The sequence below is a fragment of the Salmo trutta genome, chromosome 30, assembly GCF_901001165.1.
Source record: "Salmo trutta chromosome 30, fSalTru1.1, whole genome shotgun sequence".
In the NCBI taxonomy this organism is placed as follows: domain Eukaryota; kingdom Metazoa; phylum Chordata; class Actinopteri; order Salmoniformes; family Salmonidae; genus Salmo; species Salmo trutta.
In genome coordinates, this window is record NC_042986.1 from 9,026,123 (window position 1) to 9,039,061 (window position 12,939).

The window sequence follows — 12,939 nt, forward strand, 5'->3', positions numbered from 1 at the left end:
CTTTCTATCTAGTTTTAGACGGTCAAGTGTGGCCTGGAGTGGTCTTGAACCCAAAATAAGGATTTTTACTTTGTAAGATCTGGTATGCATCAGCAACGCCTGGGCAGAGATATTGGACCAAACACCTTAGCTAGATGTAATATTGTGTGACTAAAACCTCCTCAGCAAAAACTTCTAAATTAATTACAGATTTCTTGAGTTATGTTAGATTTCCAAACTCGGTCCTGGGGCTCCCCCTGGGAACACGTTTTGGTTTTTGCTCTAGTACTACACAGTGGATTGAAATAATCAAAGCTTGATGATGAGTTGGTTATTTGAATCAGCTTTGTAGTGGTAGGGCAAAAACCAAAACGTGCACCCAGAAGGGACCCCCAGGACCGAGTTTGAGAAACGCTGGTCTATTGTTCAAACTACATTGCAGTTCTCAGCAATCTGAGAAAATCTTGACTCAACTCAACTGGATTTAATCAGTTTGGCTGTGGGACTGGGATCCAGTGTTCAGTCTAGAATCTAGATTAATTGATGGAGACGATCCCACTAGCTATATATGACAGTTGAAGTGAGAAGTTTACATACACCTTAGCCAAATACATTTAAACTCAGTTTTTCACAATTCCTGACATTTAATCCAAGTAAAAATTCCCTGTCTCAGGTCAGTTAGGATCACCCCTTTATTTTAAGAATGTGAAAGGTCAGAATAATAGTAGAGAGAATGATTTATTTCAGCTTTCATTTCTTTCATCACATTCCCAGTGGGTCAGAAGTCTACATACACTCAATTAGTATTTGGTAGCATTGCCTTTAAATTGTTTAACTTGGGTCAAACGTTTCGGGTTGCCTTCACAAGCTTCCAACAATAAGTTGGGTGAATTTTGGCCCATTCCTCCTGACAGAGCAGGTGTAACTGAGTCAGGTTTGTTGGCCTCCTTGCTCGTACACACTTTTTCAGTCCCTCCTGCAGCAAAACACCCCCACAACATGATGCTGCCACACCCGTGCTTCACGGTTGGGATGGTGTTCTTCGGCTTGCAAGCCTCCCCCATTTTCCTCCAAACATAAAGATGGTCATTATGGCCAAACAGTTCTATTTTTGTTTCCTCAGACCAAAGGACATTTCTCCAAAAAGTACGATCTTTGTCCCCATGTGCAGTTGCAAATCATAGCCTGGCTTTTTTATGGCGGTTTTGGAGCATTGGCTTCTTCCTTGCTGAGCGGCCTTTCAGGTTATGTCGATATAGGACTCATTTTCCTGTGGATAGAGATACTTTTGTACCTGTTTCCTCCAGCATCTTCACAAGGTCCTTTGCTGTTGTTCTGGGATTGATTTGCACTTTTCGCACCAAAGTACGTTCATCTCTAGGAGACAGAACGCGTCTCCTTCCTGAGTGGTGTGATGGCTGCGTGATCCCATGGTTTTTATACTTGGTACTATTGTTTGTACAGATGAACGTGGTACCTTCAGGCATTTGGAAATTGCTACCAAGGATAAACCAGACTTGTGGAGGTCTACAATTATTTTCTGAGGTCTTGGCTGATTTCTTTGAATTTTCCCATGATGTCAAGCAAAGAGGCACTGAGTTTGAAGGTAGGCCTTGAAATACATCCACAGGTACACCTCCAATTGACTCAAATGATGTCAATTAGCCTATCAGAAGCTTCTAAAGCCATGACATAATTTTCGGGAATTTTCCAAGCTGTTTAAAGGCATAGTCAACTTAGTGTATGTATGTAAACGTCTGACCCACTGGAATTGTGATACAGTGAATTATAAGTGAAATAATCTGTCTGTAAACAATTGTTGAAAAAAGGACTTGTGTCATGCAAAAAGTAGATGTCCTAACCGACTTGCCAAAACTATAGTTTGTTAACAAGTCATTTGTGGAGTGGTTGAAATACAAGTTTTAATGACTCCAACCTAAGTGTATGTAAACTTCCGACTTCAACTGTATATATACTGTATATATGTCTGCTTAGCTAGTACTTAATGAGAGCGTTCAGTAAAACTCCCAGATTTAGCACAAACATGGAGCTCTTTTTTGGGCTTGTTTGTGTTTGAGAATATACTACAGAGATCTTGGTGAAATAAACTGATGTCTGATATCTGGACACAAACCAGCAACACAATCAAACCGAGTTTGGGAAACCCTGCTGTAGGGAATAGGGTGCCATTTGGGATGTAGCCTATGAGTAATGGTCTAATTTGGTTCAGTGCAGTATATCTGTCCTTTGTTATCTCTGTAGGTGTTGAATCTGTGGGAAAGTAGCTTGAGAAACGTCCTGTTCGTCTTCCTTGTTTTTCTCAGTAGTTTATTTGGGAGCTTCTGGCTGCTTTAAGGCCGTACGATAGACATCCTGTCCTACAGGCTGCTCTGGCTCAGACAAGGCTACTAGTCTGGCTGCTTTGCAGGTCCTAAACTGAACTAGAGGATAAGTGGAAATCAGTGAGGCAGACTCAGCAAGAGAACTGGTTGGAGTAATAGGGCATATGAAGTTGTTGTTGTTTGTCTCTCTCTCTCTTTCTCTCTCATATATGTATAACTGATCAGGTTGGCCATAGACTAAGAGAATAAATGCCTGTTCACAGATCTGTTTTGCTAGCCTGCCAACTCCTATAGTCACCAGGCTATGAGCTTAAGGGTTGGATGTGTATATTTGTACAGTTTTTGTGTTGTTACCAGGCTCAGGCCCTGTGTGTGCCTTGTTTGATCAACGGGGAAACATATTGGTCCTGCCCACTGGCTATTGTCCTGCGATATGCTATTGGGAGAAAAAAAAATTGCTCAAATGTCAAAAGATGAGAATGGCATTGACTTCACAGAAGCAACACAAAGCTGTGTATTCACTCCTTTGTCAGGCCGATCAATCTCAGGTCAAACAAGAAAGACCTTTGCTGGGTTTGCTAGTGGGCAGTGTGAAACTATGACAAGCACCACATTTTTAGAGTTTTTCTGCATCACTGTATTTTTCCTCATTCCAAAACTATCAGGTGAGGTGCTAACTCTGTTGGAATAGTATTATTTTACGGGTCTAAAAAAGGCCTACTTTAATACTTTTCTTAGCTTCTTCTTGTAAACACAGGATGTAGAAAGTAAAATGAAGTTAGCTAAATTGGGTTATGTTGCTCCAATTACCCAAATCTAGCTCGAGGCAACCACTCTGTATCAGTGTGTGTGTTGCAGTCAGGGGGCCTGGAGAAACAGAGACACTCCTAGTCTTCCTCTGGTCTGTCACCCTTTTAAAGCAACATTAGAAACTTGGTGGTTCGAGCCCTGAATGCTGATTGGCTGAAAGCCGTGGTATATTAGACCGTATAGTACGGGTATGACAAAAACATACGTTTCACTGTTCTAATTATATTGGTAACCAGTTTATAAGGCACCTCTGTGGTTTGTGGTATATGGCTAATATACCACGGCAAATGGCTGCATCCAGGCACTCCGCGTTGCGTCGTGCTGAAAACAGCCCTTAGCAGTGGTATATTGGCAATATACCACACCCCCTCGGGCCTTACTGCTTAATTTTACAGCTGCACACACACATATACACGTACCTGTATGTACAGTACACACATACACACAGCTGTGTGTGTTCTACCCAGTTTTAACCGTTAGGGGAGAAACAAACCTGAACACAGAGCTGTTTGGTGGGTTTTCCTGTTAGAGATCATGGCGCGGCCACCAGGAACAGGAACAAAGAGTAGATAAGTAGCCTAATATCGTCTGATTGTTTTTCTTTGTAAAAAGGTTCATGTTTGGATAATAAAAACATATTCATATGACACAATGAACAAACGTTATGCCCCGCCCCCTTGCTTTAAATAATCTACTGTGCAATGTTCTTTACCGGAAAGCTGACGGAGATTTTCATGTTGTTATTCAGGGAACACAGTTTGCTCTTTAGGATTTAAACTAATAACTACAATACAGGAAGCTCTCTCTCTGTGTCTCTCTCTGTCTCGCTCTCTGTGTTTAGGGCTAGTGCAGAGTAGGCTGTGTGGACTACATCATTAAATTAGGAGAGTAGTGAACCCTGCTCTGTGCCTGTATTGTGCCCGGAGGTTCTTCCTTAATCTGCACGGCTAGTTGAGGCTGAGCGTGGCAGGAAAACAAAGAGAAATAGGTTCTGGGCTGATGCTATTCTGATCCCAGATCTGGAGTTGGCAAGACAGCATAAACAGACCTGGGACTAGGCTTGGCTGTGGCAGATCCTGGATCGGATGCGAGGTTGTTTGTTCGATCTTATCGTCGTCGCATGTAGGTTCATTATCACTGGGTTGTTTGCATTGGAGCCGGACTTATTTCACATGATGAACTGTACTGGGAACTGTGGTAGTGACACCCGCTTAGCAAACATTCGTAGTTCTCTCGTCCTTACAGGATTAACAATGAAGAAATACAGACTATTTACGTTGACAGAGTGTCTGTCTGGATCCGCCAATGAAGCCCATAAATACTGTTTAGACCACTCAGTCCTACTGTATCTCCCCCCCCCCAAAGAAGCTGACAGACACTGTATACAACATTACTGTACTGAACTGGTGGTAAACCACAAGTGTCATCAGCTTTATTTGTTTCTGTCTGAGATTCTGAAAGTTTGAAAGTATTGTTGGATATCAAACTTTGTGGTCAGTTGTCCCATCCTGTTTCTGACATTTGGAATGAATGAGATGGAGCTCACACGGCGACAGCCCTCCGAGGGGGAGAGGGAGAGAGAGAGAGAGGAGAAAGAAGAAATGGAGAGACTGGAGAAACTGTGGTAGGTAACATTCTTCCCCCCAAGAGAGAAAAGGAGGGAAGGAAAGGAAAGAGGGAGTGAGAGAATTTAGAGCAAATTTGTACCATTATGAACAGGACACATTCCTTGTCTAATTCTGGACATCTGGAATGCTCGTGTTTTTTTCGGAGCTGTGTAGGTTTTGGAAGTCCTATCTAGTGGACTACTTTTGACCAGAGCCAATGGGTAGAGCACTAAATAGGGAATAGGGTGCCATTTGAAGGCAATGTTTTGTCAAAGAAGCCTAATTTAACAGATTCTCACTGCTCTCTCCACTTCAGTCCTTCAGGTCCGAGAACCCTACAGTAGTTCTTCTCAGAGGCTTTTTTTGTGAGTCAAATAATTGTTCATTTTTAGAGGCTTTCAGATAGATTTTTTTCCCCCCCTCAGGCAGGCAGCTTTGCATTCTTTTATTTGTCATTTATTTTCAGAAAGTCTAACGAGTACTCTGTAGACGTTCAAAGGATCAGTGATTATAGTTGCCGTTTCTGTCAGTGTGGTTTTAAACAAAGCCGGCAAATGTAGAGTAAAGTTGAGTCGCTATGTGATTTCTGCTTTAGATCGTGTGTTTAGGAGCAGCGTCTTATCGAAGTCTGACTCCCAGCAGACATCTGAGTCTGAGTCAATGACACCCTCAGCAGTAGCCTGGAAATCCTGTCTGTACGCTGCCCCATTTCATGTTCAGTCAGAATTTCCAGGCTACTTCAGCAATACTGCACAGAAAACAAGCAATGTGCCACAGTCCTCATCTAGCCTCTCAGACAGCCAGACCAACATGATTCATGCTGCACACGTGCTGATGATGGAAAGATCCAATCACCCCCACTGCATTGTGGAAAATAAATAAAAACACACTTTATATGTGATATTCCACTGCTATGAATCATTGTAGGGATAGGAATAGCCTAGGGAAGTCCATGGGGGCATGATACTACACCACATGCTGGCACTATTGACAGAATGGTTTTTGGTTCATTGGTACATTTCATCTTGTATACTTACTACTAATGGTGAATGGTTCAGAGGATCCCGAATAGTCCGGGTTGGGATCTCTTCACGCTTCGTTAGTGTAGCTCTTCCTCAATGAGTCTTTCTGCAATTCCTCACATCCTATCTCCTAGCCTCCTTCTCAACCACATTGGAGGTCTCTCACCTCAGACTTTCTTTCAAGGAGGCGGCGAGGAGTAAGGAAAGATGAACGAGGAAAGACGAATTGAGAAAGAGCCTTGTGTGTGCTAGGAGGTGAGGCCAGGGGTAAGTTGTAGCCGAGGGTCACAGGTCAAGCTGACAGGCAGTTTGTGGTGTGTGTGTCTGTGTGTGTATGTATTGGTGTGTGTGTGTGTGTGTGTGTGTGTGCATATGTGTGGTTTGGCTGTGGGGCTCTGTCTATGTGGGATGTAAAATGAGGGGCCCTGAGTCTGAGCCGGACTGAGAAAACAGAGCAAAACCTTCATGGTCTCTTCAAAGAGAAATGCTGAGGCGATCAGTTACACATGACGGGGTGGCGAGGAGAGGAGCTAGCTGTAACTAACAGCCTCGTATTGTTGCACTTCCTGGTGTTTAAGAGTTTTCAGAGTTGACCACTGACCTCTGTTTATGGTCTCATGACTCATGGTAGGAAGTCTTTACCCAGAGGCAGAGGCCCATGTCATAGAACGAACACACACACACGCGCCTGTGTTATACTGTATAGTGTGTGTTAACGCTCACGACGGTGGAGTAGAGACATAAAATGGGATAGTTGTCAAACAACAAATTAGAGCAATCATGCTAAATGTCTTAATTTGAGCCTCCGCAGTAAAACATTTGGCCGTTGCCTGTGGGCTGTTCTCCTCTCTCATGTTGTGTGGTGTTAAGTGTTTTTATGGCTGGATAAGTGATAGCAATAAGATAGTAAGTAGCAAGTAATAATAGCCATTTCCTTTCTGTTTTAGAGAGAGGCTGTAGCTACTAGCTAGCCGGTGGTTAAAAAGTGCAGTGTAGTCACTACTGAAAGATTCAGACGCTTATTACGACCAACCGCAGAGAACGGGTGCTTCCCAAATGGAACCCTATTCCTCATTTAGTGCACTACTTTTGGGGCTCTGTCAGAAGTAGTGCGCTAAATAGGGAATAGAGTGCCATTTGGGATGCAGAGGAGGGTTTTGGATGAGCTCATGCAACAGGATGCAACAAGTCAAGACAGGAAGTGAAGTCATAGGCCCCATAAAAACACTAAATTGGCCTCTAAAAACACAACATACATGATCATCAGCCCTGAAACAGCCATGAAATGATAAATTATGATTAATGATTAATTAATGATTCAACAAAGATGTGTGCTCTGATATTTGCATTGATGAAATCTTGTCTGTCTTGTGTTTCAGAATTCCATGAACCTTCCTCCCGACAAAGCCAGACTCCTCAGACAGTATGATAATGACAAGAAATGGGACCTCATTTGTGACCAGGTAAACTTCTTTAAATGCGACAACACATGTAGGTTACTACAAGTAAACAATCCCACAGCTACACCTCTACAAACCCACACATCTAGTCTGTTCGAACACCAATAGCTATGAAGCAATGTTGATAGATCATATAGAATTATTTTTTTTTTTTGCAGCGTAGGTTTAGTCTTTTCTCCATAATGGTTGGAACCCTATTATGGTACACTGCTCACTCTGTCCACCCTCTTCCCCGTGTGTTATATTAGGAACGGTTTCAGGTGAAGAACCCTCCTCACACCTACATCTCCAAGCTACGGGGCTACTTAGACCCAGGAGTCACACGCAAGAAGTTCCGAAGGCGGGTCCAGGAATCCACTAAAGTTCTGAGGGAACTGGAGATCTCGCTGAGGACCAATCACATAGGGTGATGATCTATTCTCATCCCTCCCCTCCTCTCTTCTGTCAACCAATGAGAGTCAGAGTACTGGAAATCCCCAATGTTACCGTCCCTTCTCACATGACGTTTACAAGAATTGATGTGTCTTCTACGAATACCACACTGTAACTTTACCCCTGGGGCGGGGCACAGCTACAAGAATAATGGCTACTATGGAAGTGAAAGGCCGGTGGGAAATCAACTCCCTTATTAGTTTCCCCTACAACAACCAATTCCATTATCTCCCCTTTAAGAACAACCCTTTTTTCCCCTTTAAAAGAGAAAGAGCCTTTCTGTGCTTTTCCTCTTTCGCTTCCTGTCCCTAGGGACCAACAGCTTGTTTTCCTGATGCCCAGATCATTCCTATTGTTCTGTCCTGCCACCCTTCCCAGCATGCTTTACTTCATAGTGGAGTCTTCCTCTTCACAATGCCCAGATGGTAGTCATTGTATTGTCATGCTAGGAAAGGAATGGTCCACTCCTCCATAACATAGCATTGAGCAGGAAGCTTAGTTGTGTACGCCAGAGGGACAGTAAGCATGTATTCACGGCATACCTCCAATAATAACTCCTATAATAGTCTGTGTTCTAAAGTCTTTCCCAGAAAGACACACAGGCAGGAAAAGACAGAGGCTATTTTGAGACAGAGGCTTTGGTTCGGTTGGTAAATTCAGTGGAACAGAGCCCTGCTTATTGTGTCCGAATCCTGGCCCTCTCCGACGTGTTATTCCTCAGATTGCCAAGACAATCTGAAATAGCATCTGGTTGGACAGGAAAAGAAGGGGGAGAGAGGGGAGTGAGAGAGGGGGGGGGGCTGGTAGACAGGAAACTGATGATCAGGCGTGCCTCCCCCTCCTCCCTCCGCCTCAATCTCACTGCTTCTCACTATTTTCTCTCTTTCTCTGCTCACCTCTCTCTTCCTCACACAGGGGCCTCTCTCCCGCCTTTCTGCCTTACCTTTGGCTTGTCTTGTGTTACCAAACAGTCTCCTGCCCCAGTAACCTCCCTAACCAGCATATTGGGGATATTTTGAAACCTTTATCCCAATTCCACTCCCCTGCATTTGACTAAGGGGGAACCAGGGGTTTTGGGGGCTTGATTGGGGGCTTGATTGTTCAATCCGTATCGCTGATGTTCAGCGCTATAGCGAGAATGAAATTGAAAGGCAACGTTCCTGCGTTTGCGGAGACCGCATCCACGATAAACGTTGCGTATGTCGGCTCAATCTTAAATTACCTTTCAATTGAAATTGAGTTGTGGCGCTGAACTTCAGCGATACGGATTGAATCGAGCCCCAAATACCATGACTGTCAGGGACTCCAACTTGTGTCCAGTTTTCACTCTCTCTCTTAGCCATACCATATGCCTTCCACATTCTTTCTCTCATCGCAATGGGAATTCATTTGTTTGGACTTTCTCCCCCCCCCCCCCCCCCCCCCCCCCTCCAGAGAACTAGAGTTAAATAGAGAGGAAATCTGAAGCCTTGCTCACTCGCGTTTACTTTCCGTTGCTAACTTGCCAAGTCTTTTCTCTCTCCGTCAGGGGTGTAGTAGGGGTGTAGGGGACCCCATTCTGAGCAGACTTTAGTCTACAAGATGTAGACTCAAATATGTTGGCTTTTGCAGCTCTTAGGAATGTGTGTAGCTAGTGTTTTCAGGTTTCAGTCTGCCCCTTTCCTTGTCTCTCTCTCCTGCCTCTCTGTACCTCTGACTATAAGGGCTATTATCATTTTCCATGCATCATAACATAGGGCCAGGAGTTTTTCCTGAACATGTGAACTCACCAGGAAAAACTATGGAGTAATGCCCAGAGTTTTTCCTTGTTCAGGTCATGTGGGAAAAAGTCCTGGCCCTACTTAGGGATGACCCGTGACTAGCAGATAAGAATGTTAGGCCTTGAATATTCTGCCCTGCTAACCCCTCTCTGGGTCCCATGTCACCCAGGTGGGTCCGGGAGTTCCTCAACGATGAAAACAGAGGTCTGGATATCCTGGTGGAGTACCTCTCCTTTGCACAATGTGCTGTCATGTGAGTACACACACCCTAAGCTTAGCACATCTCTTCAGAAGAGACTAGAGGTAGTTCGCTACCCAACCAGATTGGTACTGGATCCAAGAAGTGTTGATCCCAACAGATAGGAGCTAAGGTCACACTGTCTGTGAAAAGGGGCAATAGCAAACTGGATGGATTCCTTATAGCATTGTGTTCCTTTGAATGTGCCTGAATGTGCTTGTATGCCTCGTATGCTGCGTACTTGGCAGACTGAATGAGTGGTTGGACTTGATTGGGAACCATGCATCTGTGCTGTTATATTGCCATGCTGGCACATTATGGACTGGGCCTGAATGGGAATGACTGAGCCTGTCAACTCTGTGTTGCACTAAGCTTGACTGTGCAGCCTTTTACTGTGCAGTTCTTCTGTATAACATAACCTTTGACCGAGCTGCGTTTCTAACCTAATCTACCTCGACCTCTGTCTGTCCATCATCTGTACGTCTATCCATCTGTCTACCTGTCTGTCCATCCGTCCGTCGGCCTGTCTGTCTGTCCGTGGCCCAGGTTGAATTTTGAGGGTCTGGATAATGGGGAGGAGGGCTCCCTGGACAAGGCTACTTCATGGAGTAGGTCTATAGAGGATCTACACCAGAGTGGCGCTCAGCCTTTCTGCAACACGCTGGTCCGCTCGGCGCGCCAGTCTGTGCTCCGGTACGTATCGTCTGCTACCGCGTTGCTGCTGCCATCACTGCTGTTACTGTGCCTCGCTCATCTAACCCCCTGGCCCTAACGTATGTTAGCATGTTAGCATGTCAGGTAGCAATCCAAACATTAGTTAGCATGTCAGCCAGTTGTTTGCTATGATGATGATGATGATGATGATGCCATGATGTAGAGCGGTCTGGGTCTGGAGAGGATGTGAAAGGGTTGATGAAGAGTGATGACTGATTCGTCACTCCCGACCTCACTGCAGGGGTTTGTGGGTTAAACGATCCGCAAGGACAGGGACAGAGACGGAGACAGAGAGGTGGTTTCTGTGTGTTTCCTTACATGTTTGATGGTCTTCCTCGTTCCAGATGCGTTCCTCTGTCCTGTCCTGTCTAGCTCCAGGTGTGCCTCCTGCCCTGTGATTCTCCGTCTAGTGAGCTTTTCACACACAGAGAGAGGAGACAAAATAGGGTGTGATAGGAATAAGAAAGATATAAATGTACCACGAGACATAAACATGAATCATTTTGAAAAAGACAAAAAGTAAGACAAGCAGAAAACACAGACACACGAAAACATGAAAAAGAGACAGAGAGAAGAGGATGTGGAGGAGAGACTGTTCTGTAACAAGCAGACCTCAGTCTGGGGACAAACGGATGTCGTGCATGAAACCAACGGCTTCACCTCGTCCCAGAATGCATCACTCTGTAACCACATGGGCCTTCTCTGGTCTCTTTCCCTGCCTGATCTCTGTTTGACACACTGAGCTAGGGACCTGGAACACAAACCCTGCAGTCACATGAATGTCAGATACTGTGTACAGCATTTCTTGTTGTCATAAGTCAAGATATCACAAAAAAAGCACACAATAAAGATGGGCTCTGATTATTTAGATCAGCCAAGTGAAGTGGAATCAAAAGCTGTTAAGAATGAAGTGGACTCGCAAGTTGTTTTTGTATGATAAACATTGAATAAAATATGTACAGTGGGAAGAAAAAGTATGTGAACCCTTTAGAATTACCTGGATTTCTGCATAAATTGGTCATAGATGAAGATCAGATACAATTTTAAGTCACAACAATAGACAAACACAGTCCGCTTAAACTAATAACAGACAAACAATTATCATTTTTCATGTCTTTATTGAACATACTATGTAAACATTCACAGTGCAGGGTGGAAAAAAGTATGTGAATCCTTGGATTTAATAACTGGTTGACTCTCCTTTGGCAGCAATAACCTCAACCAAATGTTTTCTGTAGTTGTGGATCAGACCTGCACAACGGTCAGGAGGAATTTTGGATCATTCCTCTTTATAAAACGGTTTCAGTTCCACAATATTCTTGGGATGTCTGGTGTGAACCGCTCTCGAGGTCATGAGACAGCATCTCAATCGGGTTGAGGTCATGAGACAGCATCTCAATCGGGTTGAGGTCAGGACTGACTGGACCACTTCAGAAGGCGTTCTGTTGTTGATTTACTTCTGTCTTTTGGGTCGTTGTCCTGTTGCATCACCCAACTTCTGTTGAGCTTCAACTGGCGCACAGATAGCCTTACATCCTCCTGCAAAATGTCTTGATAAACTTGGGAATTCATTTTTCTGACGACAGCAAGCTGTCCAGGCCCTGAGGTAGTAAAGCAGCTCCAAACCATGATGCTCCCTCCACCATAGTTTACAGTTGGGATGAGGTTTTGATGTTGGTGTGCTGTGCCTTTCTCCACACATAGTGTTGTGTGTTCCTTCCAAACACCACAACTTTAGTTTCATTTACCACAGAATACTTTGCCAGTAGCGCTGTGGAACATCCAGATGCTCTTTTGCAAACTTCAGACGTGCAGCAATGTTTTTTTTGGACATCAGTGGCTTCTTCCGTGGTGTCCTCCCATGAACACCATTCTTATTTAGTGATTTACGTATCGTAGACTCGTCAACAGAGATGTTAGCATCTTCCAGAGATTTCTGTAAGTCTTTAGCTAACACTCTAGGATTCTCCTTAACCTCATTGAGCATTTTGCACTGTGCTCCTTCAGTCATCTTTGCAGGACGGCCACTCCTAGGGAGAGTAGCAACAGTGCTGAACTTTCTCCATTTATAGACAATTTGTCTTACCGTGGACTGACTTTTAGAGATTCTTTCCAGCTCTATGCAAGGCAACAATTTTTAATATTAGGTCTTCTGAGATCTCTTTTGTTCGAGGCATGGTTCACATCAGGCAATGCTTCTTGCGAATAGCAAACTCAAATTTTGTGAGTGTTTTTTTTTTTATGGGGCAGGGCAGCTCTAACCAAAATCTCCACGCTAAATCTCATTGATTGGACTCCAGGTTAGATGACTCCTGACTCCAATTAGCTTTTGTAGAGGTCATTAGCCTAGGGGTTCACATACTTTTCCCAACCTACTGTGAATACATCATTTAAACATTAAATATAAACAAGAAAAATACAATAATTTGTGTGTTATTAGTTTAAGCAGACTGTTTGTCTATTGTTGTGACTTAGATGAAGATCAGATCAGGTTTTAGGTCAGATTTATGCAGAAATCCAGGTAATTCCAAAGGGTTCACGCACTTTTTCTTGCCACTGTAGTTGTTGACCTTTG

At 44.0% G+C, this 12,939-nt stretch overlaps 1 protein-coding gene across 6 annotated transcripts in view; it reads left to right on the forward strand.

Annotated features, from left to right (window-relative positions):
* LOC115167857 (formin-like protein 3) overlaps nt 1–12,939 on the forward strand; it is a 46,143-nt gene that overhangs the window by 16,373 nt on the left and 16,831 nt on the right. For 4 of the 6 annotated variants that reach the window (XM_029722546.1, XM_029722545.1, XM_029722544.1 and 1 more), the window contains exons 2-5: nt 7,140–7,223; nt 7,469–7,626; nt 9,582–9,665; nt 10,197–10,343. In XM_029722546.1, coding sequence (XP_029578406.1) covers nt 7,140–7,223; nt 7,469–7,626; nt 9,582–9,665; nt 10,197–10,343 — 473 coding nt within the window. Of the gene's footprint in view, nt 1–4,426; nt 4,756–7,139; nt 7,224–7,468; nt 7,627–9,581; nt 9,666–10,196; nt 10,344–12,939 lie in introns of those variants that run through there. The other 2 variants (XM_029722548.1, XM_029722549.1) reach the window with 2 other exon arrangements.